Source organism: Wolffia australiana, chromosome 8 (genome assembly GCF_029677425.1).
Source record: "Wolffia australiana isolate 7733 chromosome 8, ASM2967742v1".
Taxonomy (NCBI): Eukaryota; Viridiplantae; Streptophyta; class Magnoliopsida; order Alismatales; family Araceae; genus Wolffia; species Wolffia australiana.
In genome coordinates this window covers 5,818,041-5,843,892 of record NC_135842.1, presented here as the reverse complement: position 1 = coordinate 5,843,892, position 25,852 = coordinate 5,818,041, and the positions used below count along the sequence as shown (strand labels likewise).

Here is a 25,852-nt window from a genome sequence, read left to right as displayed (position 1 = left end):
TATCCAGCCTTCTCTCTCTCTCCAGATCAATCTCTCTCTCTCTCTCTCTCTCTCTCTCTCTCTCTCTCTCTCTCTCTCTCTCTCTCTCTCTCTCTCTCTCTCTCTCTCTCTCTCTCTCTCTCTCTATCCAGCCTTCTCTCTCTCTCCAGATCAATCTGTCTCTCTCTCTCTCTCTCTCTCCCGCTCTATATATCTCTCTCTCTTTCCAGCGTTCTCTCTCTCTCTCTCTCTCTCTCTTTCTCTCTATCCAGCCTTCTCTCTCTCTCTCTCTCCAGATCAATATATCTCTCTCTATCCAGCCTTCTCTCTCTCTCTCTCTCCAGCTCAATATCTCTCTCTCTCTCTCTCTCTCTCTCTCTCTCTCTCTCTCTCTCTCTCTCTCTCTCTCCAGATCAATATCTTTCTCTCTCTATCCAGCTTTCTCTCTCTCTCTCTCTCCAGATCAATATCTTTCTCTCTCTATCCAGCTTTCTTTCTCTCTCTCTCTCTCTCTCCAGATCAATATCTTTCTCTCTCTATCCAGCTTTCTCTCTCTCTCTCTCTCCAGATCAATATCTTTCTCTCTATCCAGCTTTCTTTCTCTCTCTCTCTCTCTCCAGATCAATATCTTTCTCTCTCTATCCAGCTTTCTCTCTCTCTCTCTCTCTCTCTCTCTTGATCAATATCTCTCTCTCTCTCTCCCGCTTTCTCTCTCTCTCTCTCTCTCTCTCTCTCTCTCCAGATCAATATCTTTCTCTCTCTATCCAGCTTTCTCTCTCTCTCTCTCCAGTCTCTCTCTCTCCAGATCAATATCTCTCTCTCTCTCTTTCCAGCTTTCTCTCTCTCTCTCTCTCCAGTCTCTCTCTCTCCAGATCAATATCTCTCTCTCTCTTTCCATCTTTCTCTCTCTCTCTCTCTCTCTCTCTCTCTCTCTCTCTCTCTCTCCCGATCAATATCTCTCTCTCTCTTTCCACCTTTCTCTCTCTCTCTCTCTCTCTCTCTCTCCAGATCAATATCTCTCTCTCTCTTTCCAGCTTTCTCTCTCTCTCTCTCTCTCTCTCCAGATCAATATCTTTCTCTCTCTATCCAGCTTTCTCTCTCTCTCTCTCTCTCTCTCTCCAGTCTCTCTCTCTCCAGATCAATATCTCTCTCTCTCTCTCTATCCAGCTTTCTCTCTCTCTCTCTCTCTCCAGATCAATATATCTCTCTCTCTCTCTCTTTCCAGCTTTCTTTCTCTCTCTCTCTCTCTCTCTCTCTCTCTCTCTCTCTCTCTCTCTCTCTCTCTCTCTCTCTCTCTCTCTCTCTCTCTCTCTCTCTCTCTCTCCCGCTTTCTCTCTCTCTCTCTCTCTCTCTCCAGATCTCTATTTCTCTCTCTCTCTCTCTCTCTCTCTCTCTCTCTCTCTCTTTCCAGCTTTCTCTCTCTCTCTCTCTCCAGATCAATATCTCTCTCTCTCTCTATCCAGCTTTCTCTCTCTCTCTCTCCAGATCAATATCTCTCTCTCTCTCACTATCCAGCTTTCTCTCCCTATCCAGCTGGCTCTCCAGTCTCCAGCTCTCTCTTTCTCTATCTCTAGTTATCTCATTCTCTCTGCAGCTCTCTCTTTCTCTTTCCAGCTCTCTCTCCAGCTCTCTCTTTCTCTTTCCAGCTCTCTCTCCAGCTCTCTCTTTCTCTTTCCAGCTCTCTCTCTATCTCTCTTTTTTTCCTCTCCAGCTCTCTCTTTCTCTTTCTCTCTCTAGCTCTCTTTTTTCTCTCTCCAGCTCTCTTTTTCTCTCCAGCGCTCTCTCTCTGTCTAGCTATCTCTCTTTCTCTCTCTCTCTCTCTCTCTCTCTCTCTTTCTCTCCAGCTCTCTCTTTTTCTCTCTATATCACTCTCTCGGTCTCCCCCTAGGCCGTAACAGGCTCTCTCTCTCTCTCTCTCCCTCTCCAGCTCCCTTTCTCTCTCTCTCTCATATCTCTCAATCTCAGTCTCTCTCTCCAGCTCCCTTTCTCTGTCCATCACTCTCTCCCTAACTAGCTCCCTTTCTCTGTCTATCACTCTCTCCCTAACTAGCTCTCTTTCTCTCTCTTTCTGTCCAGCTCTCTCTCATATCTCTCAAGCTCAATCTCTCTCTCTCCAGTTCTCTCTCTCTCTCTCTCATATCTCAAGCTCAATCTCTCTCTCTCTCCAGCTCTCTCTCTCTCTCATATCTCTCAAGCTCAATCTCTCTCTCTCTCTCTCTCTCTCAGTCTCATCTCTCCTCAGCTCAATCTCCGCATCCGTGGCGAATCATCTCGACATTGGCGACGGAAGAGGAAGATGGACGAATCTTAGGTTTTGCGCCAACTGCAAGATCAAACTCTGGAATCACCAGATCGGCCCCCGGCGATCGAAATTCCCGCAGAGGAATCCATGGCGGACGGATCGGACGAGGACAAGGATCCTCCCCGAGTCGCCGATTTCGACGGAATTCCATCATCAGCAACGACGGACATCGCCGATTTCAGCGGCCGCTGCCGTTCTAATTCGAACAACGATTTCATCTTTGAAGACGGACGAAGCATCGCGATTGTTCTTGAGCCGGAATGCGTGGAAAACGGCAATCTGCTCTCTTCGAAGAAAAAAAGAAGGCTTTCTAATCTGCATCTTACTCCCGATGCCCCTCTGAGAAGGAGCGCTCGACGAATGGCGGTTTCTTCCTCGCCGTCTGATTCGTGCTTGCGTTTGAATCAGAATGTCGAAATTAGGGAGAAATTTGATTCGGAGATGAGATCCTGCTTGGAGATTAAAGACGAAGTTCTGGTCTTGCCGCCTTCTTCTAGAGATCTAGAGATAGATGGGCTTCATGTTCTTGATTTGTTTTCTGTGTATTCCTGCTTAAGATCTTTCAGCACTTTGTTCTTCCTCAGCCCCTTCACTTTGAAAGCCTTCGTCGCAGCTCTTAAATGTAGCACTCCCAACAGGTTGACTGATGCGATTCATTATTCAATACTGCAAGCCCTTAAACCGCATTTGGAAGCTCTGTGCACAGAGGGTTCTGAATTTGCATCCAGTTGCTTGAGGTACTCCATTTTGATTCATGCCCGTTGTTTCTATTGATCTGTCAAAAAAAAAAAAAAATCTCAAATCTCAACTGATTTCTTTTCTTCGAGTTCTTCCTCTAGGAATCTGAATTGGGGACTTCTGGACACTGTGAACTGGCCTTTGTATGTTGCTGAGTACATGCTCAGTCGTTATCCTGAGAAGTGTTCAGGATTTATGCAACTAACTATGGAATATTTTGATCAATCTGCTGCTTTTAAGCTTGAGATTCTTCGACATTTGTGTGATGATGTTGTTGAAGTGGAGAGGATCCGAACTGAAGTAAACAAACGGGTATTAGATGTGGATATGAACCTTGAACCTGGTCTCAACACAAAGACAAACACTGTATTTGAGGAGAAAGTGGATTCGGTTGGTCTGTCAGATGGGAACTGTGATTGGTGCTGCTTGTGTGGGATGGAGGGCAATTTAATATGTTGTGATGGATGTCCTGCGGCCTTTCACTCAAGATGCGCAGGTATGGCAGGAGATCTTCTGCCTGAGGGAGACTGGTTCTGCCCAGAATGCGTAATTCACAAACAAGAAGGAATTACCAAAACCCTAAATTCATTTCAAGGGGCTGACACTCTGGGCATCGACGACCATGATCGTTTATACTTTGCATGTTGTGGGTACCTTTTGGTGTGAGTTTCTAGTCGTTTAATTTTCTTCTTGCTTTAGCCACGCATTCTGAAAATGGTTTTTTTCCTGCGTAACTCATGATTGGTGTTAGAGTATGTGTTAACTTCTTGGATCGAATCAGAGTAACTGGCAGAACCAGACAAGAGAAGAACAAGAGAAATGCAATATTTTCATTCAACACAAAAACAGTACAATTACAATCGCATACACAATGATTTATAATTGCCGTCTAACGGCTAGTTAACGGCTAGTTTGACTAGCCATTAGTTGTAGATAGTGGGCTCAATAGGGCCCGATATGGAGCATAGTGGAGCCCGATAATGATTAAGATAAAGCCCAATATTTTGGCCCATATCTTCAACAGTATGTTCGCCTGAGATTCTTTTCTATGAAGATTACACGTTGGATTATGATTAAAAATAGTTTGCTTGTTCCCTACTTTTTGTTTTTTTGTGGGGTTGAAGAAAAGTTGACATGCCTTCATTTTTAAAAGGAATACATCCTGCTGGTTAACCACAGTTGAGTAGTTCTGCTGATCCTAGTCGTTTAACTTTATTCTTAATTTGGCTGCACAATCTTTCCCATTTGTTTTCTTGTCTTCTACGTATCCAGGAAACAGTTATCTTTGTTAAACTTAATTCCCCTTCTGCAGCTCTGGTTCTTCCTGAAGCACTCTCTCCTAAACCCCTCTTGTGGTGGCTAGGGTTTTCAAAAACGAGAATAGAACTTTTCTTACTCATTCACCTATTACAGCTGGTTTAAATACCAGCCTGTTAAACATCTAATTTCATCCTTTTCTATTTTGACACACATGTAAAAAGGTGGGCCATGAGTTATAAATGGCCCACCTATCTCTCTCCTACTTTCTCTTCCTTTTTCCTTTCTCTTTTCCTTCTTTTTGCCCTTTTTGCCCCTTAAAATAGCCGTTGGGGCAACGGCTATATGACCGTTGCCCCCAACGGCTATCTTGAGAAAGGACTTAGCCTATAAAGGAAAGTCTTTCCCAACCTGTTTATATGTGAGTTTTTTCCCCTTTTCTCTGTATCAAAAATCTCAATAAACTTCTTCTGCATATTTCTCATTTGTCTCAAAAAGGCCTCATTTGTCCTATCTGTTCCCAAAGGCAGAATTCTCTGCATTCTTCACACAGCCAATTAGAGTTAATGGGCTGGGCCCACCATATTAAGTCACTTACCCTTAAATGGACTGGGCCCACTCATATTAAGTCACATGGGTCCACTTATAGAAATGTGGCCCATTTACACATTAAAACGAAAATGTTAAAAATAGGAGATGGAAAAGAAACACTGGCTAACACCCCTCCTCAAGCTGGGTATGAATGTTGATCATGCCTAGCTTGGATACCAGTCATTGGAGTTGAGGTCCTGGTAGTCCATTTGTGAACACATCAGCTGTCTGCTGTAAAGACCCAACGAATGTGGGACGGATGAGACCTGCATCAATTTTTTCTTTGATGAAGTGACAATCAATTTCTATATGCTTGGTGCGGTCATGTTGAACTGGATTGTGAGCGATTGCAATAGCAGACTGATTGTCACAGTAGAGCTTCATGCTTGACTGGGCGTGGAACAACTAGAGATCCACTAGTACCCCTTTTATCCATAAACCTTCACAGATCCCATGGGCCATAGCACGGAATTCTGCTTCTGCACTTGAACGAGCCACCACCTTTTGTTTCTTACTTCTCCATGTGACCAGACTCCCACCGATGAACGTACAGTATCCCGACGTGGATCGTCTATCCACTGCTGAACTGGCATAATCAGCATCCGAGTAAATTTCAACTGACAAGTCACCTCCACGGGTGAATAAGATGCCTTGTCCGACAGTGTTCTTTAGGTACTCCAAGATACGATATGCAGCCTGGAGATGAATATCATAGGGGTCACTCATGAACTGACTTAAGGTACTTACATCATACGATAAATCAGGGCGAGTATGATTTAAGTACATCAATCTCCCTACAAGTCTCTGGAAGGAGCCTTTGTCTACCGGAGAGCCATTTTCCCTTTTTCCCAATTTCACTTTCACATCAACTGGAGAACTTGCTGGCTTGCAATCAAGCATTCCTGTCTCTTGGAGTAAATATATAGTATACTTGTGTTGTGAGATAAACACACCTTTTCTGGAATATGCCACTTCAATCCCAAGGAAATACTTGAGTGTACCAAGTGATTTGATGTCAAACTTCTCAGAGAGCTTTCTGCTCAACTGTTGAATCTCCTCCTGGTCATCCCCTGTAATAAGAATATCATCAACATAAACTATAAGTACCATCAACTTTCCTGAAGAGCTGTGCTTGATAAACAACGTATGGTCTCCGTTACTCTGCCGATAACCAAAACTCCTCATAGCTAGAGTAAATCGCCCAAACCAAGCTCTGGGGGATTGTTTGAGGCCATACAATGCCTTCCTCAGTTTGCAAAAAACATTTGGCTGATCTGACAGCTGATATCCAGGGGGTAGAGACATATACACATCCTCTTCCAAGTCACTGTGTAAGAATGCATTTTTCACATCAAATAGGAGAATGATCCAATCAAGCTTTGCTGCCAAAGCAATTACAATTCTCATTGTGTTGAACTTTGCTACTGGGGCAAAAGTCTCAAAATAATCAATACCATATGACTGGGTATAACCCTTTGCTACTAATCTGGCCTTGTACCTTTCCAAGCTTCCATCAGCCTTGAACTTAGGAGTGTATACCCACCTGCATCCAACAACTTTCTTCCCTAGAGGGAGAGGGACCAGTTCCCATGTTTTGTTTCTTTCAAGTGCTTCCATCTCCTCATCCATAGCCTTCTTCCACTCCCTATTTCTGAGTGCATCAGTCAAAGTTCTTGGAATAGATGTATTCCTCAGAACACTCACAAAACTTTTATACTGGGGACTCAGTTGATCATAAGACACATAAATTGCTCAGAGGATTTCTTGGAGTCTGCCTACAGCTTCTCACACCCTTCCGTAGAGCTATTGGCCATCTCAGGTCATCTTCTGCTTGGCTGCTGCTAGCTTCCTCCACTGGTTCCATACCTGATAATCTGTCTTCCACCAACTCCTCACCTGCAGCTTTGACTCCCATCTCATGCGTCTTTGGCTGGGCTTGGTATTGGCTGGACAGTCTCTGGTGGCACTCTCTGAGTGAATTCAGTATTTTCTGGCTCAGCATTCAGTGGCTCTGGTGGTGATAGGCTTACCTCCTGAGACCCATGATTCTCTTCAATTCGATCTTCATGTGGCAGAACTAGAAAATGAGGACTCTGTGGATGCTGGAGTAACTGAGTTGCAACTCCCTCCAAACGCGTCTTGAAGTACATCTCCTGCTCACAAAAAGTGACATCTGCAGAGGTGAAGAATCTTCTGGATTCAGGATGATAACACCTGTATCCTTTCTGGGTACTAGAGTAACCGATAAAGACACACCTAAGTGCCCGTGGGTCCAACTTCCCTGACTGTACATGCACATAGGCTACACATCCGAAAACTCTGGCTGTCAACTTAGTTCTCAATTTCAACCCTGGATAAGCCGACATCATCTGATCAACTGGGCTCAGATGTCCAGTCACCTTTGAAGGTATTCTATCGATACGATGAGCTGCTGTCATTACTGCTTCTCCCCAAAAGTATTTGGGCATGTTTGCCTGAAATAGAAATGCCCTAGCAGTTGCCAAGGTGTATCCGATTCTTCTTTCAGCTAGACCATTCTGCTGTGGTGTATTGACGCATGAGGATTCATGTATGATGCCTCTCTGAGTGAAATAAATGCTAACAGTGGCATTGAAATATTCCTTGGCATTGTCAGATCTAAGGCGCTTGATTTGAGCCCCAAACTGGTTATTTATCATTTGGCAGAATTTTACAATGGTCGGTGTCACTTCAGCCTTGGAAGTTAATTGAAACAACCACATGAACCGATTGCAATCATCAATGAACACCGCAAACCAACGACACCCAGATAAACTTGACACTGGACATGGTCCCCAAACTTGAGACTGCAACCTGGCTCTGATACCATGTTAAACTTAGTTCCCCTTCTGCAGCTCTGGTTCTTCCTGAAGCACTCTCTCCTAAACCCCTCTTGTGGTGGCTAGGGTTTTCAAAAACGAGAATAGAACTTTTCTTACTCATTCACCTATTACAGCTGGTTTAATGGTCTGGGCCCACCATATTAAGTCACTTACCCTTAAATGGACTAGGCCCACTCATATTAAGTCACATGGGTCCACTTATAGAAATGTGGCCCATTTACACATTAAAACGAAAATGTTAAAAATAGGAGATGGAAAAGAAACACTGACTAACAATCTTCTAATGTCCTTAATATTTTGGCGTTGAATATATCCATCTGATACCCTTTCAATGAAGATTGATTATTGAATTAAGCTCTTTATTGTATCCATTGTTTGTTCTGAGAAATATTATGCTCGTCCCTACCGTTTTGTTTCCTCATATGGGCTCAAAATACAGTCGAGATGCCTTCATTTTCAGCAGGAATATATCTTTCCCGTAATCTATGATTGAGTTGGTCTGCTCATTCTAGTCTCTTTATTTCCTACCCTATTTCTTGCCCTCTCTCCATTCCCTCATTCAACCCCAATATCATCCCATTTTTCATTTGTATGCCTACGTTGACATCCTGATTTTAAAGTATTTATCGACAGAGGAAATTAATTTGATTGGGGCATAAAATTTATTGATGGACTCTGTGTCTGACTGTTGGTTTCATGAATGATCGTTACTAATTTCCTCCTCGAAGCAAGCTGCTCAAATGTGATTTAATGAGTAAATATAAAAGGTCTTTTATGTGTTTTCTTTCCGTGACTTAAGAATGTAAGGTCTATTATAGTTTGAGAGCAATGAACCTCAACGATTAGTTCCTATACAATTATGCTTTAAATCTTTTCATAATTTAATAAACTGATTTTATCTTTTCTACTATGCAGATTAGAGCCACCTTACTCAAATCTTTCTTGCCGTTACTATAATAACAATGATGTGCATGGTGTCCTTGAACTGTTGAAATCATCATATTCTTCTCATGATCACATTATAACTTCTATCTCCAAGCACTTGGACATACCCGACTTCTCTATAAAAACCAGCGACATTTCCAGCTGTGAGGTTAATCAACTGAATTCCTGCGCTGCATCTCAAACGTTTTCCAAAAGTGTGTCATCCTTGAAGGATGGATCAGTTGAGGTGGCAAACACCACGAACGAGGTTAAACATGTGGATTTACTAATTGTTCCCCTGGATCAAGGTCAAGAAGTTCCCAAAGGTTGCCATATATATGAAGCTCTGACGGATGAATTTTCTAAACTTCCCATTTCCGTTTTTGAAAAGTCAGGAGATGATTACTCTTTGGAAAAGGAAAACCAAATGGTAATGCAAGAAAATCAAGAAATTTGCTCAAACTTTGACAAAAAAGTATCTACCTGCAGGAAATCCAAAGGTTCAAGTCAAATGCTTTCAGAAGAGCTAAGTAGATATGTTAATTGGTATAGCTTTGGGCGTTTTGCTTCTTCGATTGCTAAGTCGATAAATAGAACAGTTAGTGATAGCAAAAACCACTACAATTTATCTGCCGATGATATTATCTCAGCCCAGCTGAAGGAAATTTTTAGTCTGTTGACAGATCAACATTGGTACTCCTTTCAAAGGTTACATGGGAATGTATATAAGGAAGTTTGTGGGTGGTGCTTTCGCTGCAAAAATGATAATGAAGAGGAATGCTTGCTTAGAGTAATTGAAACCAAGATCCTTGCCGGTTCAAGGAGTAGGATTCTCAATCTTAACCTCAGAGATATCAGGAAGATCCATATTTTTATGGTGGGTCACTATATTTTACAGATTGAAGATAGTCTCCATGGCCTTCTATCTGGGCCTTGGTATAATCCTTATCATAAAAAGCAATGGCGCAGGAATGTATTAAAAGCTATGGATGTTACATCCCTCAAATATCTCCTTCTCACTGTAAGTTGAATTACGTTGCATATCATTCTGTCATTTGAACTTTCCCAAGTTGCAGTCATGCTCAAGGAAAAGAAAATTCTTACAGCTAGAGTTACATCTTCGCCGAGTCGCACTTTCATCAGACTGGACGAGACCCGTCGAATCATCGTCCAAAGTAGGATCAGGTTCCTATGCATTGCCCAGGCCAGTGTATATCAACCCAAGACAAGGAGTTGGTAAAAAGAAAACTAGAATGAATAATGTATTGTCCAGAAATGGTACTGTCTCGGGGCTTTATCCTCTGACTTGTTTCGGCAGTACATCAGACTCTCACTGGTGGAGGGGTGGGAGACTCTCCCGTCATGTATTTAACTGGGATGTGCTTCCAAGATTGTTGGCTTCAAAGGGTGGCCGGCAAGGTTTGTAATTTCCTAAATTATCAAAAACAAATCGTTTATCTTTTCTTCTCAACATTATTTCAAACATTTACAGCTGGATGTAAGAAGATTCCTGGTATAATATATCCGGATGGATCAGAGTTTGCTCGGAGAAGCAAATATGTTGCGTGGCGGGCCGCTGTGGAGATGTCCCGGACTATTGCACAATTAATGTATCAGGTAGGGGTAATTGCCTCTGTTTATATTCAAATGCTAATTTTCCATTATATTGAAATATTTTGAGGTTTTTAGAATAGGAATTGCTTTCCTAATACGTTTTATTCTCAGGTTAAAGAGCTTGACTCCTGCATTAGATGGAACGATCTCTCAAGCAGTCATCCCCTTCCTAATATTGGAAAGGAATACGGAAAATCATCAAAACAAATGTGGAAGGCCATCATCTGTCAAAAGCGTGAGGATGAAAGACATGTGAGTTACTTACTCGATTTTGGAAGGAAAAAAAGCATTCCAGATGTAGTTACCAAGCATGGTGCTCTCCAAGAAAGTTCCTCGAATGAGGGAAGAAAATATTGGTTGGACGAATCTCATATCCCCGTGAGCCTAATCAAAACGTTTGAAGCCAGAAAGCTCGAGAAATTGATGATGGTCACAAATCTTGAAGTCTTTCCAGACAAAGATAGTTGCAATATGAGGAATATTAACAGAGAGAAAGGACTTTCCTTCCTTCTTTCAAGAGGAGGAAATTCAGATCAATACTTTTGTCATCATTGTGGAAAACTTGTACGACAAAGGTATGTCAAAGTTTTAGTGTTCGGGTGTTTACAATCCCAATTTTGATCCAGTAGTGATTTATTGTTTAGTGGCTTTTTTTGGCCATATTATGCAACACGTTGGGCAGTGTTTATTTTTTTTGAAAAGAATTGGGTGGCGTTTACTGTAATCCCGTTCTTCTGTTGCTCAACCTTCCAAAACCATGCGGTGATGGAAGCTGAAAGATAAAACTACTTAGGACTCAAGTCTCTTTATGCAAACAATACATAGCTCGAACCTCCCAATTTAGTGTTATTAGGTCATGTTCTTATTCAATCTTTTTAGTGTATTGCATAAGGTTAGATTGATTAAATCATAAATATAGAAATATAATAGATAATTTAAATAGCCGACACTCCCCCTCATGTTGGTAGGTAGATGTTCTCCAACCCAACTTATTCTCCAGCCGATGGAATATGGTTCCCAGTGATTCTTTTCGTGAGCAAGTCAGAAACTTGAATAAAAAATCATTGATTTTGGACTTCAACATGCTTTGTTCTATCATGTGTTTCTCGATTGCGTGCAATATGAAGTGCAAATTAGCTACAACAGTGTAAATTAGTTGGTCTATCTTAGGATATCATTGCGTTGCTTTAGGGTTCCTCATATGCACAACACTCCACAGATTCCGTTTGCTACTATCCTAAATCCAGTCTCCTCACTAGACTTGGCTGCTACCTTCTGCTTCTTACTTTGTGTTGATCAGGAGGAGATGACCCAAGTGTTCTAATTGGGCCACGTGGTATAAGGGGACCATAACCTTTTTTTTAATGCTCAAGTCTTTAAAAGTGGGCCAGGAGTGTATAATTGGCCCATGTGTCTTTTTTTCTATGTGACTTATTACCACATGGAAATTAGTCGCTTAAGTGAGTGGCCATGGCCCATTTGTTTTATTGGTTGGTATTTGAACCAGCTCATACAGCTACTGGATGTGTTTTTGGCTTCTCCTCAGACCCTAGCCCATCACAGGTTTGAATCTACAAGCACTGGCGAGGAACATCAGGGAGCTTCAGGCTCGGATTGCTGCTAACACTAGGCCTTGTGGCAACATCTCATCAATGAAAGATACAGTATCCAGTAGTTGACCAATGGTCAGCAATAAATCCCCCATGGTCTGTTGTTATTGTCCATGGATCCCCCAATTAAACGGAATATCAGGAATCCTGGATGCATGTCAATTTACCTGCTTCCTAAGGCAATCAGCCAGCCAGTAAAATTGTCCTCTGTTGATATCTCCAAGGGTGTAAGATTATTGGGGCTTCTTCAATGTCTTGTCCTTAAGATAATCTATTGTCTTCAGCAGGAGTATCTACATTTTCTGAATGAAGGATCTTGAACCGTTTGCTAGTAGTGGGTCTTGATTCTGATAGGTTGAGACATATCTAAGGGGATCTGAATCTTATAATAGACAATTTTACAGTAGAAATCTGCAGGTCTGTCAATCGTAGATGATTCCAAGGAACTTCAACAAGAACACGATGATCCGTGAAGAAGGAAAGCTATTGGAAAGAAATACGAATGAAGAATCAAAGTGTCTAATTCTTCCTTCCATCCACAGCACTCTTCCTGTTTCTCCAGGCCTCAGTGGTCTGTAACTGTCCTGAACTCAGTAACTTTCTTGAATTACAAGCTGTCCCCGCTTTTCCTGTTGCACTAGTATTTAAAAACCTCCCACACATGGCACCTTCTGGCTCGTGTCAAGGATGGTCTGGGCCAGATTTGCTGTTTCCTTTGATAATTTCTGCTAACAAACTTATCAGATTCATAGACCGTGAGCTCAAGATATAGTAGAGTCTTTGAATGGATTCAACCCCCTCTCCACCTTGAATCAGTGTGGGTTGAATCACTGTTTCTGTCTGTGACAGCTGGCTGCATCCTCCTGGGCGAGGCGATGGTAGTCACAGCTCCCTTGGGTTTTTGCTTACTATCGCCAGAAATCGGTCAGGTCATCGCCACATTAGAGCGCAGGAAACATGTCAGCACATCCATACAACATCAGGGTCCCCGCCCATCTTAGCACACATGGACCACACCGGCATGTACTCAAGTCAGCGTCATTGCCAGATCAGCAGCTGCGTTTAGTGATCCTCTCTTTTTTTGATCCTCCAGTGTCCTCAGAGGAACAGCCCTCGATATCCTCTTCTCCAGTTGATCACCATCTGTTCCTCGGTGTTTAGGCGTCATCCTTGTGTGAACATCTGTGCCCATATTTTCATCTCCTCCATCACTGGCGATTTTCTGGGATCCTGAGCAGAACGTCTTCTCCAGAGGTCATATTCTCCATCTGATCATGGTCTTTTGTACAGTGTTTATCTGGCATCATTGGTGGAAAAGCAGCACTGCAATTTTCATCTCCTTAACCAATTATTATCTCACACTCTTCATGTAACATTAGCAGGGGTTCCCTGGTTATCTTTCTTCCTCAGCAATTTTCCTTCAAGTCTCTGAAGAGTATATCCCTTTCTTTTATTTCTTCTTGTTTGCCTTTTTCTCTGGATCTCCTCCAAGTTCAAATGGAAAATCCATTCTTCAGCTTGTGGGGCAATGCTTTTATACTTCTTGCATTTTGCCTTAAATATTGGAGCACTCCTGGTCGAAGGGTGATGGAACTAACATGTGATGAACTCCGCCCTTTCATAGTCCTGCCGGCAATATCCAATCCTGTCAGAGCCCCATTCCTTTGGTGACGTCTACTCCGCCGTCTTCTCTCTCTCTATCCACTTTTCATGATATGAACCATGCAGGGTCCTATCAGGTACATACTCCTTTATAAGGATAGGAACCCTCTTTATGTAATTTGAGTCTGGGAGGATTCATGCCTTCCATCTCTCGCCAACTCCCTGTTCCATCTCCTTTTTCTTGCTTCTGCTTTATATCCACCACTGTGGATTTCTTCTTCAATCAGTTCCCTTTCAAAAGCTGACTTGGATTGTGAGTAGGACTGTTATTTGCTGAAAAATGCAATGGGAAAACCTTTCTGCATGAGAACTACAACGACATCAGCCAGAGGCATCTGGACTGATAATAATGGTCAAGAATAATAGGAGAGGGCCAATATTGGAGTCATTGACATAGTATTTGTGATATCTTCAATTGCTGTTTGGGCTTGAAGATACCACTTTGACATCATCGTTTTGAGTAGTGAAATAAATGGGCTTATATTCGAGGCATACCTTTCTACGAACCGCTGATATTAACAGGTAAGTTCAACCCATTATCATGATTCCCGCAGATTCTTAGGTATCAGGCAGCTAGCCTTAAATAGGCAGACCGTACTCAGGACTATATGTGCATTCTAACCTGGTTATACATCTGATTGTATCAAGAATGTATACTTCCAAAGATAAACCATGAAAGTCACGAATTTTCACATAATGGATCTTGCCATCCATCAAGGGCACTTGAATGACTTTCATAATCGGAAGATACAAAGCAGAAAGAAGATACATTATGTCGGAAGATTACGATTCCTACCCTAGTGCATCTGTTCTTGTTTATAATTCCTATCCTAGTGAATCTGTTTTGATTACCTGCTTTTGAGCGTATAAACTTTGGTGTCTTCGTCTGAGTGAGTGCTCATACATTCTACAAGAACATCAATATAATTTGATCATATTTTTAATTTCCAGGTTGATATTACATAGCAATGCTCTTCTCTACCAGTTGTTTTACTTGTAAAAGTGAACCAAACATCAATCTTTTATTATTTTCTCAATATTTAATGTTAGACTACAAGTGGATATTGGTTTTTTTCTTCTTTGGGTTTTTATTTGAAATGTTTGGTTAGGTTGCCTATTGGAGGCATACCAGCCATTAGTAATGTCAGCTCTGCTGAAGCAGAACAGACCAACATCCAGCCTCCACATTTAGGGTTTCAGAAAGAAAAAAAGACAACTTCAAATTCGTGCTCAGATTCTGGGGTTTAAATACCGATGAGTTACACTTGTGGGCTTGGGCCTGGGCCTGGGCCTGGGTCGAGTTTAAGTGTCTTAATTCATGTAAAGAGGTCACTTATACAGTGAAATAAAATGTACAATAAGGGGCTCTGTTTAACAAGTAAAATTAATAACTTTTTGTACCCAAAAATTGTAATCATCCAATCTTCCATTTCTGTTTCTCAATATATAACACTTGCAGTTCTCTTCAGGTTCTCATTGACTTTCATCCGCTTCACAGTGAGGTCAAAATGTTGTTGATGTATTGAAAGGACACATGAACAGTTAAAATTCAAGACTGCTGATCTTGGGCCTGCATCATTGTCTTCCTCTGAGAATTTTAATTTCTATTTTTAAATATAAAATTCAAGTAGTTTCATGAGATCAAATATGTTGACCAACTTTATTTTCTTGGAGTATGTGTGCCACTATAGATTCATGAATTGTTTCAATCAAACGATTACTCATAGAAATGAAGGTATAATGATAACATTGGTTAAGATGTATAAATCACAATCTCATTACATTCTTTGCTCTGAAAATACTTGGAGGAGCATAAATATGACAAGAACCCCACTTCAATCTTGAGATTCAACAGGACATCTGAAAACTCATATTCCTTTCTCTTACAGGGAAGACGTCGTAAGTTGCCGGCTCGGTAAAGGTATAAGCTTATGAACTCTATTACAATACTGGTTCCTTTCTTGCCTTGTCATTGAAACGGTTCCCTGAAATAGCTCTAATGTTTTTTCTTGCCTTCTTTTGTGTTCCATTTTGTATGCTAATACTTTAATCTCCAATTATTTATCTATCCTCTATCCACTTATATGTGAAAACAATGCCATGTCTTCAGATTGTTGGTTTATCTCAAAAGCACTGTAATGAGTATGGATTATTTATGGTACTCAAAACGATGAAGTGAAATAAATCTTAAACTTTAGTTGATACAGTGCAAAAAAATTAGTCTAAAATCATCTGATAGGATCCTAGGGGTAGTTTAGTCATGTTAGCCCACAGGGGCATTCTAGTCATTTACTATTATGTATTTTCCTTTAAATAGGGATGCCCTCCCTTTAGGAGAGCATCCAAGAAAGAAGAAGAAGAATGAAGTAGTGCCTTGTCTCCCCCTCTCCAAGTCCAGGTCTGTCCTCCCTTCTCCCTTCACGATCCCCGTCCCCCGAGATCGTCTCTTCCTCACGGCATCTCCAGGCGGCAGTCCAGCCGATCCTTTCTTCAGCTGCCCGCTCTACCATTCCGTTTCCTCTCTACCCGGAACTTCTTACCTCGTCCTCCAACCTCCTTTCAATACGAACCTAGATCAAGGTTCGTATCACTGGTATCAGAGCCAGGTTCGTATTGGAAGGAGGTTGGAGGACGAGGTAGGTAGAAGTTCCCGGGGTAGAGAGGTGAAACGGGAATGGTAGAGGGCGGGCCGAGCAGAGGGGGTAGGGATCGGCTGGGGACGAGCCGCCTGGAGATGCCGTGAGGAAGAGACGATCTCGGGGGACGGGGATCGTGAAGGGAGAAGGGAGGACAGACCTGGACTTGGAGAGGGGGAGACAAGGCACTACTTCATTCTTCTTCTTCTTTCTTGGCTGCCCTCCTAAAGGGAGGGCATCCCTCTTTAAAGGGAAATACATAATAGCAAATGACTAGAATGCCCCTGTGGGATAACACGACTAAACTACCCCTAGGATCCTATCATCATCTAGCAAACCTTTTACTTGAACGATTCTTCGATGGTTTGGGCTGCTGGCTTCTTGTTTTTCAGAAAACTGACTTAATTTTTCCTTTTTTGCTCGACTTTTGATATCTATGTCATAAAGTTTCATTGGATGCTCTGAATGAGTTGTTTTGCGACTATGGAAAGATACCGATATTCGGATAAATCTCATATGAAGATGCATCTGACTCATCCTTTGCAATCGTATTATCTTTTATGTTTTTTATAAAGTTCAATAAAGGGAATGCAGAGTTTCCTTTCTGGTTCTTCGCCAATAATCTGGTTTTATTTATTGGCATCATTTCAGGACTTATCCACAAAAAGAATTTCCAAATGACTGAAGGGGCTGCCACAACTATATATACTTGCTTTGAGTGCAAGAAAAATAAACTTACAGGCAAAATAAAGGAAGCAAAACTTCCTAATAGAAAGAAGGGAAAAGCAAAAAGGTTGCCAGTCAAACATATGGAAGTTTCATTTGATGGACAGAACCTTGGTATAGAGTATGGAGCCAGTAAGAGAACTTCATCGAGAGGCAAGTGTGGGACGAAGATTGCTGATGGGATTGTGGAGAATAAGAAGAAACTTCGTGTTGAATTAAGAGAGAGAAAGCTGGAACGCAGACCAAAGAAGCGACAGAGATTAACAGTGAAGCGTAAAATATTGACAGTTCGGAAGTCAGAACGTATAGCTAAGAAGAAGAAGCTTATAGGAAGGATAAAGAAACTGAAAGCACGGGTGAAGAAGAGTAAGAAATTGCACAGAAAAATGGATCAGCAAATTGTGGGCCCAATAATGTCAAAAGAGCCAGTTAAATGGTACAAGGGTCAGAGAACAAGCATTTCCCCTCCCTTCTGGTTGAATGGTCTTATGTGGACAAGGAAAGCATTTGATGAACGTGCGGTTTATTTTAGAGAACGAAGGATACTTCTTCCCGCCTCAAATTTAGAGACTAACTTACAACCTATGTGCGGTCTTTGTCATCAGGCATATGATGCTCAGGCGATTTACATTGGTTGTGAGAGCTGTGGAGGTCAGTATTTATTTCTATACATTTGTTGCCTCTTTTTTCAAGTTTGAAAACATTGGTAGTCTATAATAGGGTGTGCAAGTCCCAGGACTAATTTGTCATCGTCATCTAAATCATCATCATCATCACAGGATGTGATGACAATAATGATTTTGACGAGTGGCAATGACACAACGGCGACTTTTTGTCATTGTCATCCCGGTGCAAATGAATCATGAGGAAGATGCTGAATTGTCATTATAGTGCAGGGACGCGGACGGGACGATTTTTTTGTCCGGAGACAAAAAAATCGTCCCCTCCGATGATACGGACGAATTTCGGGACGAAAAAATTGTTCATCCGGAGGTCTCCAGACGATGAACGGACGAATCTGGACGGAAAACCGCCGGATTCACATACGACGGTTGAGATGTTGCCACGTGGCCTCACTAGGACAATATATAATATATTATAATATATTAAAAATATAAAATGTGTTTTTTCGTCCGGGACGAATTTTGGGACGAAAATTCGTCCCGGGAGGACTGGACGGGACGAAAAACCGTCCCGTCCTTCGTCCCTGAGCTAACATCGGGCGTAGGACGGGACGAAAATCGTCTCGTCCCGTCCTTCGTCCACATCCGGGACGATCCGGAACTATAATCGTCATCCTCAACAAGGAGGTAAACCTCATACCAGGAGTGCATTTATCCTTCCATCATCTTCATCATAGTCCTCATCACCATTCACTTCTGAGATGTTTTCATCCTCATTCTAGTTGGAGACCAGTGATAATGATGATGAAAACTTCGTTATCATCATTGTCATCCTAGTGTGGATGAAAGACGAGGACAATGACAACTCATCATCGTCCTCTTGTCATTGTCATCAGGGACTGTAAAAACCCTAGCCTAAAGTGTCATCTCCGTACAGTTACATCAATATCTGACTATCCACTTTATTCAATTGCTTGCAGTTTGGTTCCATGGAGAAGCTTTTGCACTCAATCTTGATAATATCAAGAATTTAAGGGGTTTTAAGTGCCACCTATGCCGGAATCAAAGCGGTCCTGTTTGTCGGTACTTGAATAGGACGGGTTAAAGAATATTACATACAATGACAGAGACATATCAGGCGGTCATTATTTTCCAGATAAAGTTCACAGCTGGACTTATTCTAATAAGAGTGAACAACGAATCAAACTCCTCTCTATTGCGCTCCACATGACATTTTCTACCAGGGCGATTCATGCAACAAGAACAATGAATTGATCTGAATGAAATGGTAGCTGTCATGAAGCCTTTCGGAGGCTTGAAGAGAGAAATTCACATGCCTCATTGAATGGATGAATCGCTCTGGTAGGAAATTACTTCTTGAAGTCGCCTGAATGTTCAACACCATATTCTTTAATTCAGAATGGATAAAGCTTTTTGGACGATCATATTACTTGCTCAGAGAAGCCTTGGGGCCCTTGATATTCCATTATCATTTGTTCTGGTTTGACATAGGTGACATAGGATATCTGCTTAGATTAATTTGTCTCAAGGGTCTCGTGGTTTTCATGGCCTTCAAGATCATTTTGCAGCTGGCCGGCCATCATATCTAGCAAAGTAAGATACAGTTTTATTTTTGAATTCGACATTGAATAATATTGAAATACCAATTAAATGTTTACCTGCCATAAACCTATTATTTTTCTGTTGCAATCTCATGATTTCTGCCGCTTTCAGGTTTATGATACGATTTTATAGCATTCATCAATTAGGAAATATTACTTTATTGAATAGAACATAGATCCAGCGCTTGATATGATCCCTGCGCTTTTAATAGCCGTAGTATCTAAAGCAGATTTATTCAAATCATATGATCTACCCTTTGACTCGCTCCTCAACTTCTCATCCTTGCTTCAATTGGCCAACAGCACCAACACATTCAGAGGCCGCGAATTCCTCTTCTCTTCTCCTTGAAATCTGTTCTAGTGAAGCATTTTTCATTGATACTCAACTCTAGATTTCTTCATTCTGAATGGAACCCATAAGAAATAGGTACCAGAAGCAGTGCCTTCCCATGGGCATGGCTAAAAGCTTGATATTCAACCAGACAAAACTCAAGGGCAAGGTGATGTCCATCACAACTGGTGGCCTAGGAAAAACTCCAGGTGCTGGATATAAGCATAGAGATCTTGAAATAAATAAGAAAGAAGAAGAGTTAGTTATTCTATATGTTTTTTTGTGAGATTCTTTCAATTACCCTATATGATCTATTTACTCTCATTATCATCTTTTTCTAGTTCTTATAATTCACCTTTGTTTCCATGCAGGGTTCAACTGACCCATCTCCAGATGACATAGCGACGTATACGATTCATCATCTGTGCCTGCTTCTCCTTTTCCCCCATAAGCAGAATGGGATGGATGACACATCATTTTTCTTGATTTTACTGCAAGTGTTATACTAGATACTTACCATATTTTCCCCCATATGGTATATAACCATTTGAAAGAAGGCTGGAAGCATGCACGGATGATGCGTCACCCGTAACGTGATCTGAACCCATCACACATCATCGGGGGGCATGAATCACCTGGGGCGATATCCTTTGGGACCAGATAACACGTCTCGTCCCAAATGGTAGTCCCTACTTCCATTTTCCCTTAGAATCTAGATTTAATTCCTGAATGGCCCACATTCCCTATGTTCAAGCAAAAGCTGGAGGATAGCCTTTTCATATGATATCCTAAAGGATTATGCTCCCAAAGGCATCCTGAATGCACTTCTAAAAGGTCATAAATTGATGTTTAACCTTTGACACATTATTGGCAGAAATTTTAAAGTTTCTTCATTGGTCACATAACTTGCCAATGATTCTGATGGTGACAAGAGAAAGATACTCAATGATTTGGCCTAATTTTTCAAGTAACTCTTGTAACTTATGCGGACTAAATGACATTTGTCTGAAACTCAACATTTTTATTTGTACGACCCATTTAGAAGCATTATTTGCAACATGAACTATATATATAAGTGAATGTCCAAGAATACTTTAAAACCTTCCACTCAAGCGTCAACAACTCCTATCAGAATGGAGAAAGGGTCTCTTAATTTTTGTCAAAATAATTGATGCTACACCACAGGGGAACGACTGCGAAATGCGATGCAACATGGTGATAGGATGCGTGCGATTGAAATAAATTAACGAGAAGATTTCGGAATCCGGGTGATCCGCGGCTCAACCCAGATGATGACACAGGGAAGCATCGTGGCACGGCCAAGCTCCCAAAGATTCGCGTGATCAGCTCGAGGACTGACGGTGTGGGGGATGATTTTCGTCCAAGAAGATCTCACAACATCAAAGAAAATTCCCTAACACGAATACGGTGGCTAAACCTATAATACGTAGAAAAATTTATCAAGGCAATGAAGTGAGGATGGCACTGGAAAAGGTAATAATACTGCAAAGCAAAATGGGGGAAGGAAAACCAATGTAACCTGTTGACTCAGGCCCAAGTATCATGGAGAGGCTTGACCGTTGGGGGGTGGACGTGATATCCAGGGTGAGAATTCTCGAATCGAGGTCGACGCTAGCGGCTGTAATGAGCAAGGCTGGTTCAGCGAGGAAGGCACTCCCGACCCCGTGGACTCCACGACAATGGCGTTCAAACGGTTACAGACAACCCCGTGGGAGGTCAGCACCGTTGTGGAGAACTGGCGAGGGCACCCAGATAAGTCAATCCCAGGTAGCAGCGGTACTCGATCAGAGTGCAACAGCCCGAACTCTTGCAGTGGGGATTGCAGGAAAAGTCATAGGTCAATGGTTGGCAGTTCCCGCAGAAAGACGGGGGGGTCACGGGGAATCCCGGATGGTGCAACTGGTAGCGACGGGGCCCACAAGCAGTAAAACTTACTTCTCCAGCGTCTGGGGTGGCAAGTAGGGGAAGCTTTCTTCTTCCTAGTTCGTGAGAAGGGAGCACGCAAGTACTGCTAGAGTTCAACGTCGGTAGAAACTTTCAAAGGAAAAAAAAACAATGGTTCCATTCTTTTCTTTTTTTGCAAAACAATTGATACTCAAGTTGAGAGCCTCCCCCTCTCGACTTGAGCGCCCTAATGGGCTCCTTTAGGGGGAGAAGCTTAGTGGGCTTCCCCCCTAAAGGGTCCTTCAAGGGGAAGAAGCCAAGCATGGGCTACGCACCCCCTCAAGTGTGTAGACCAAAAACTATACAGATACAAAAGCTCACATGGGGGAAGCCGTACATACGCAGGAGGGGGCCTCCCTACAGTCAAAGAGGATGACGAGATAAAAACAAAACAATGCGAAGAGGAGGACCTCCGTAAAATGGTCCTTACAGTCAACGCAGGAGGGGACCTCCCTACGGTCAACGTCAAGACAACCCAAACACAAAATAAACTTGGTTTCCTCGAAGGCCTTATCGGCCGCCTTCGTTCACTCAAAGTTGTCGAGTGTGACAAGATCTGTGATGGGAGCGGTAACGCCGCTAAACCCCAGAACAGACCTCCGGTAGAAAGTTGCCAAACCCATGAAACTCCGTACATCATGAACATCCTTGGGCTTGGGCCACAATGTGATGGCCTTGATCTTGGTCGGGTTGGCAGAGACCTCGTGATAAGATGAAGACGAGGAAGGAGACCTTGGCCATGAAGAAACTGCACTTCTGCACTTCTTTGGATGAGCTTAGAGCTTCTCCCATTGCAGTGCGGCACACACCTCTCATAGGTGTTGTAGGTGGTCTATGCGGGAGCTACTAAAGATCAGTATATTGTCGAAGTAGACGACAACAAATCTGCCGATGAACGGGCCTATGACCTTGTTCATCGATCGGTGGAACGTACTCGGGGCATTGGAGAGCCCAAATGTCATGACGTTCCATTCGAACAGGCCATCCTTGATTTTGAAGGCCATCTTCCACTCGTCCCCCGGTCAGATGCGGACTTGGTGGTATCCACTACGTTAGTCGATCTTCAAAAATATAGTCGCTCCGGCCATTTGATCGAATAAATCTTGCACTCTGGGAATGGGAAAATGTCACTTCACCATAATCATGTGGATGGCGCACGAGTTGCAACACATACGCCATGTCCCATCTTTCTTCGTTGCGAGTAATGTGGGGACAACGCACAGGCTGGGACTTTCTCATATAAGGCCCTTGGCTAGGAGTTCCTTGACCTGTCGATACAGCTCATATTTTACCGGATCCATCTGGTCAAAATGCAATCTTATCAAGTGAATTATTTGTAATTTTTTTCCACTTAAATATCTATAAATTATATTGGATCTGGAAGGGTTGATCTACACAAATCAAGTTATTCAACTTCTGATTTTTCAAAGTATAGATATGAAAGAAATAACTTCACTAGTTAAAAAATATTTTTGGAGTATTTTTTGATTTCCTAAAATTTGTATTTGCGCAGAAAGTTAAGAAAATGATTAAAAATATTTTTTATAATTTATCCTAATTTATTTGATATTTTAAATGAGAGATTTTTTCAATTTTATATGTTTAGAATTAAATTCTATAAAAAAATACTAGAAATGATAAAAATAATCTTTGAATATTAGTCTTTTTTTCATTTTCAGATTAAAAAATATAAAATAATAAATATGGTATGCAAGTTTTTTTCATTTTCAAATGCTAAAAAACAGCTAAATTACCTTTCTGGTGTTGAATAGTGGTGGTTGGCAATAGAAGTCGTACCTGCCGGAGGCCCTAGGGCAAGGGATCCTAGGTCAAAAGGGATCACCCGGAGAAATATTAAGGTATAATTTCTCAAAGTCCAGATAACAGAACTGACGGCTGCACAAAATAGACAATGTTTGAACAAAATTTGGTGGACGAAGAAATGGGATGCCAATTTGGAAGGGTAATTTTTAAATTAAAATTTAGGCTTAGAAACTACATACAGTCTTTAAGCTTTATAGAGATAAATTTTGGATTCTAGAGAGATACAGTGGTAGAAATGTGAAGCGAGGGATACAAGAGAATTTCAAATGGAGGAAAAGTAATATAAATGGATGGGATGATTGCGAGACCTTAGATGATGGAGCGCAGCCAAACGACATCGAAGAAAAGTCATCGAAGCTGTCTTCGCCGTCATCAGCATCACCGTCGGCCCGTGTCCAGCCCAACCGGCATGCCAAAGCATCCGTGAAGACGCCCGGGTTTAAATACCCCGGGTAGAGCACGTTCGTGCATGTGTTTGCATTTTCATTATCTGTTTTCAGTCGTTTAATTTCTGTTTTGTGCTCTTCACAACGAGTGCATCCTATTCGTCGTGACACATTCATATCACCGTGTATTTGTACCTTTTTGGACCATTTTATTTTCACGTCGTTTATCTAATATTTTCTTTGTTTTGTTGCGAATGGGGGGGGGTCTTTTATTGGACTCCCCCTCGTTGGACTCATTGTAAGGGGCCCATCATGGCCCTATATAAGGCCATGATGGGACCGCATTCAGATTCAGATCTTTTTGCAATTGTGGAACTTACATTTTGTGTTCAGATCTCACGGAAGAAGAAGAGGGGAGAGGAAGAAGAAGAAGAAGAAGAAGAAGAAGAAGAAGGGGAAGAAGAGAAGAGGAGGAAAGGAGGGTGGTCGTCACCTCTTGTGCCGTCTACCCTCCAGGAAGTGCAACTTCTGGCCACCTTATCATTGCATCTCCAGTCCATCGACTTTGCATCAGGCACGTCTGCCCGATGCATGATCGCAAGGGTCGCTCATGTCTCACGACTTGCAGTCTGTGCACACATGGCCGAGTGGGACCTTCCATTTGTAGATTCTCGTCTGAATCTCGTCTGAATCATCTGGCGACTTCCCGGACTGGTCAAAACTTCTCGTCGGACTAGGTACGGTGACATTGTTGGATACCTGAATCGCCGTCGCTGCTGGTCAACACAGACGAACCGCATGCACAGGGCACATGAACGAACCACGCGAGTCTCCGACGTGGAGTGTCGCGACTGGCAAAGCTCGCTAGTTGCCAATCACTGGCCAAATCGTGCACCCCTTGTCCGGTCCATGCTGCATGTGCCCGGACTGCCCTTGTGTTTGAGTCTCCAGCGCTGAACCACCGCTTCGTGCTGACTCTACGTGCGGTACCGTCCCAAGGTGCGACACTACAGTGATGCCCCTTTTCTTGTTACGTGATGCCGTTGCTCTGCCTGGACGCTGCCCGCTCATACTTCCACCCGAACGCCACCGTTGCTGTTGTGATCCATGACATTGCAGGCTCTACGTTTAACTCCGCTTGTGGTGAACCCGCTCGCTTGCAGCCAGTGCTGCGCTTCGCGCCGCCTGTGCCGTGCACTCTAATACCGCCTGCGCCGCATTGACCGCGGCGCCCGCAATTGCCCCCGACCTGCGCCGCTGCTTATAGTGCCTCTCCACATTGATTGGGACTTTAGTTGTCGACACCGGTTGTGTTTGAGGGGTCACGATCGTGCTGTCCTGCAGCTGATCCTCTCCTCTTTGCCTCAGTTCTCCATTACCTCACTCCAGTACCGCGTCACCGCCTGCTGTTGAGTTATATCTTGCTCCCCTCCGCACATCTCCACCGTGCCTGCCCGCACCGGCCTCCTTGCACCGACGAAGAACCCGACGATGAACACCATCACCGACGAGGTATGCCGTTCCCCTCGCTCGTCCATTATATTACATATTTCAGTATATTTTCGACTGCACTCCATCGCACTTCGGCTATATTAGGTGAGAGAATATAGAATAACTACGAGTTGAGCGTCTTCCTAGGTACAGGCCGAGCCCGTCCGTTACGTGCGAGCCCCTACAGAATTATTCCGTTCGATGCCGTAGTCGCCTCATCGCTGCGACGAGGGTCAGAAGGTCACCATCATCGTCATCGGCCGCCCACCTCAGAGCTCGGAGCTTGGCAAATTTCCACTCGTCGGCCCTGCACGTACAATCTACGTAGGTCATTTTGCATTCACGTAGTTACATTCACTTAGTGAATTATTCGTCGGACGATGCCTCTTCATAAACTTGAGACCCCAATGCCTCTTCCTAAACTTGAATGCTTATATTTGTCAGGATAAAAAAATTTCATCTTTATGAAATTTATTAGCAAATGATGATTTTTCTAAAACACTTATTTTAACCAGGTTAAAAAACCACGATTTTGAGAGTCTTTTCCTTCTCGCTACGCGCTTCTAGAGAACATCCAGAATGATATAGGGAGAAAGAGGAAGTGAATATTAATACACAAGGCTTGATCTAAAATGCCCTTATGTTTTTTCCTGATTTATCTCCTTACCATTCTTAAAATTTTTCTCATTGGTTGCATATCAATTCCTCAA

The 25,852-nt window shown here is 42.5% G+C and overlaps 1 protein-coding gene across 2 annotated transcripts; it reads left to right on the top strand.

The window, feature by feature from the left end:
• The first annotated feature begins 1,604 nt into the window (after positions 1–1,604).
• LOC144707233 (PHD-finger and DNA binding domain-containing protein) lies at positions 1,605–20,458 on the top strand. Of its 2 annotated transcripts, XM_078580379.1 has the most exons (10): positions 1,605–3,018; positions 3,121–3,681; positions 8,644–9,673; positions 9,759–10,071; positions 10,145–10,269; positions 10,378–10,841; positions 15,428–15,459; positions 16,826–17,551; positions 18,504–19,137; positions 19,848–20,458. In XM_078580379.1, exons 1-9 carry the CDS (start codon positions 2,369–2,371, stop codon positions 18,626–18,628), a joined length of 4,026 nt encoding a protein of 1,341 aa, XP_078436505.1. In that variant the 5' UTR covers positions 1,605–2,368; the 3' UTR covers positions 18,629–19,137; positions 19,848–20,458. The 2 variants fall into 2 exon arrangements, with proteins under 2 accessions (XP_078436505.1, XP_078436506.1); XM_078580380.1 differs by lacking the exon at positions 3,121–3,681 and having other exon boundaries at positions 1,800–3,018.
• The last annotated feature ends 5,394 nt before the right edge of the window (positions 20,459–25,852 follow it).

What these genes read in the sequence shown, in the direction of transcription:
- LOC144707233 (XM_078580379.1), top strand. Translation starts at nt 2,369, where the DNA reads ATGGCGGACGGATCGGACGAGGACAAGGATCCTCCCCGAGTCGCCGAT. An exon ending in TTCAAAGGGTGGCCGGCAAG is followed by an intron (nt 10,072 to 10,144) that starts GTTTGTAATTTC and finishes AAACATTTACAG; the next exon opens with CTGGATGTAAGAAGATTCCT. An exon ending in TGGTTGTGAGAGCTGTGGAG is followed by an intron (nt 17,552 to 18,503) that starts GTCAGTATTTAT and finishes AATTGCTTGCAG; the next exon opens with TTTGGTTCCATGGAGAAGCT.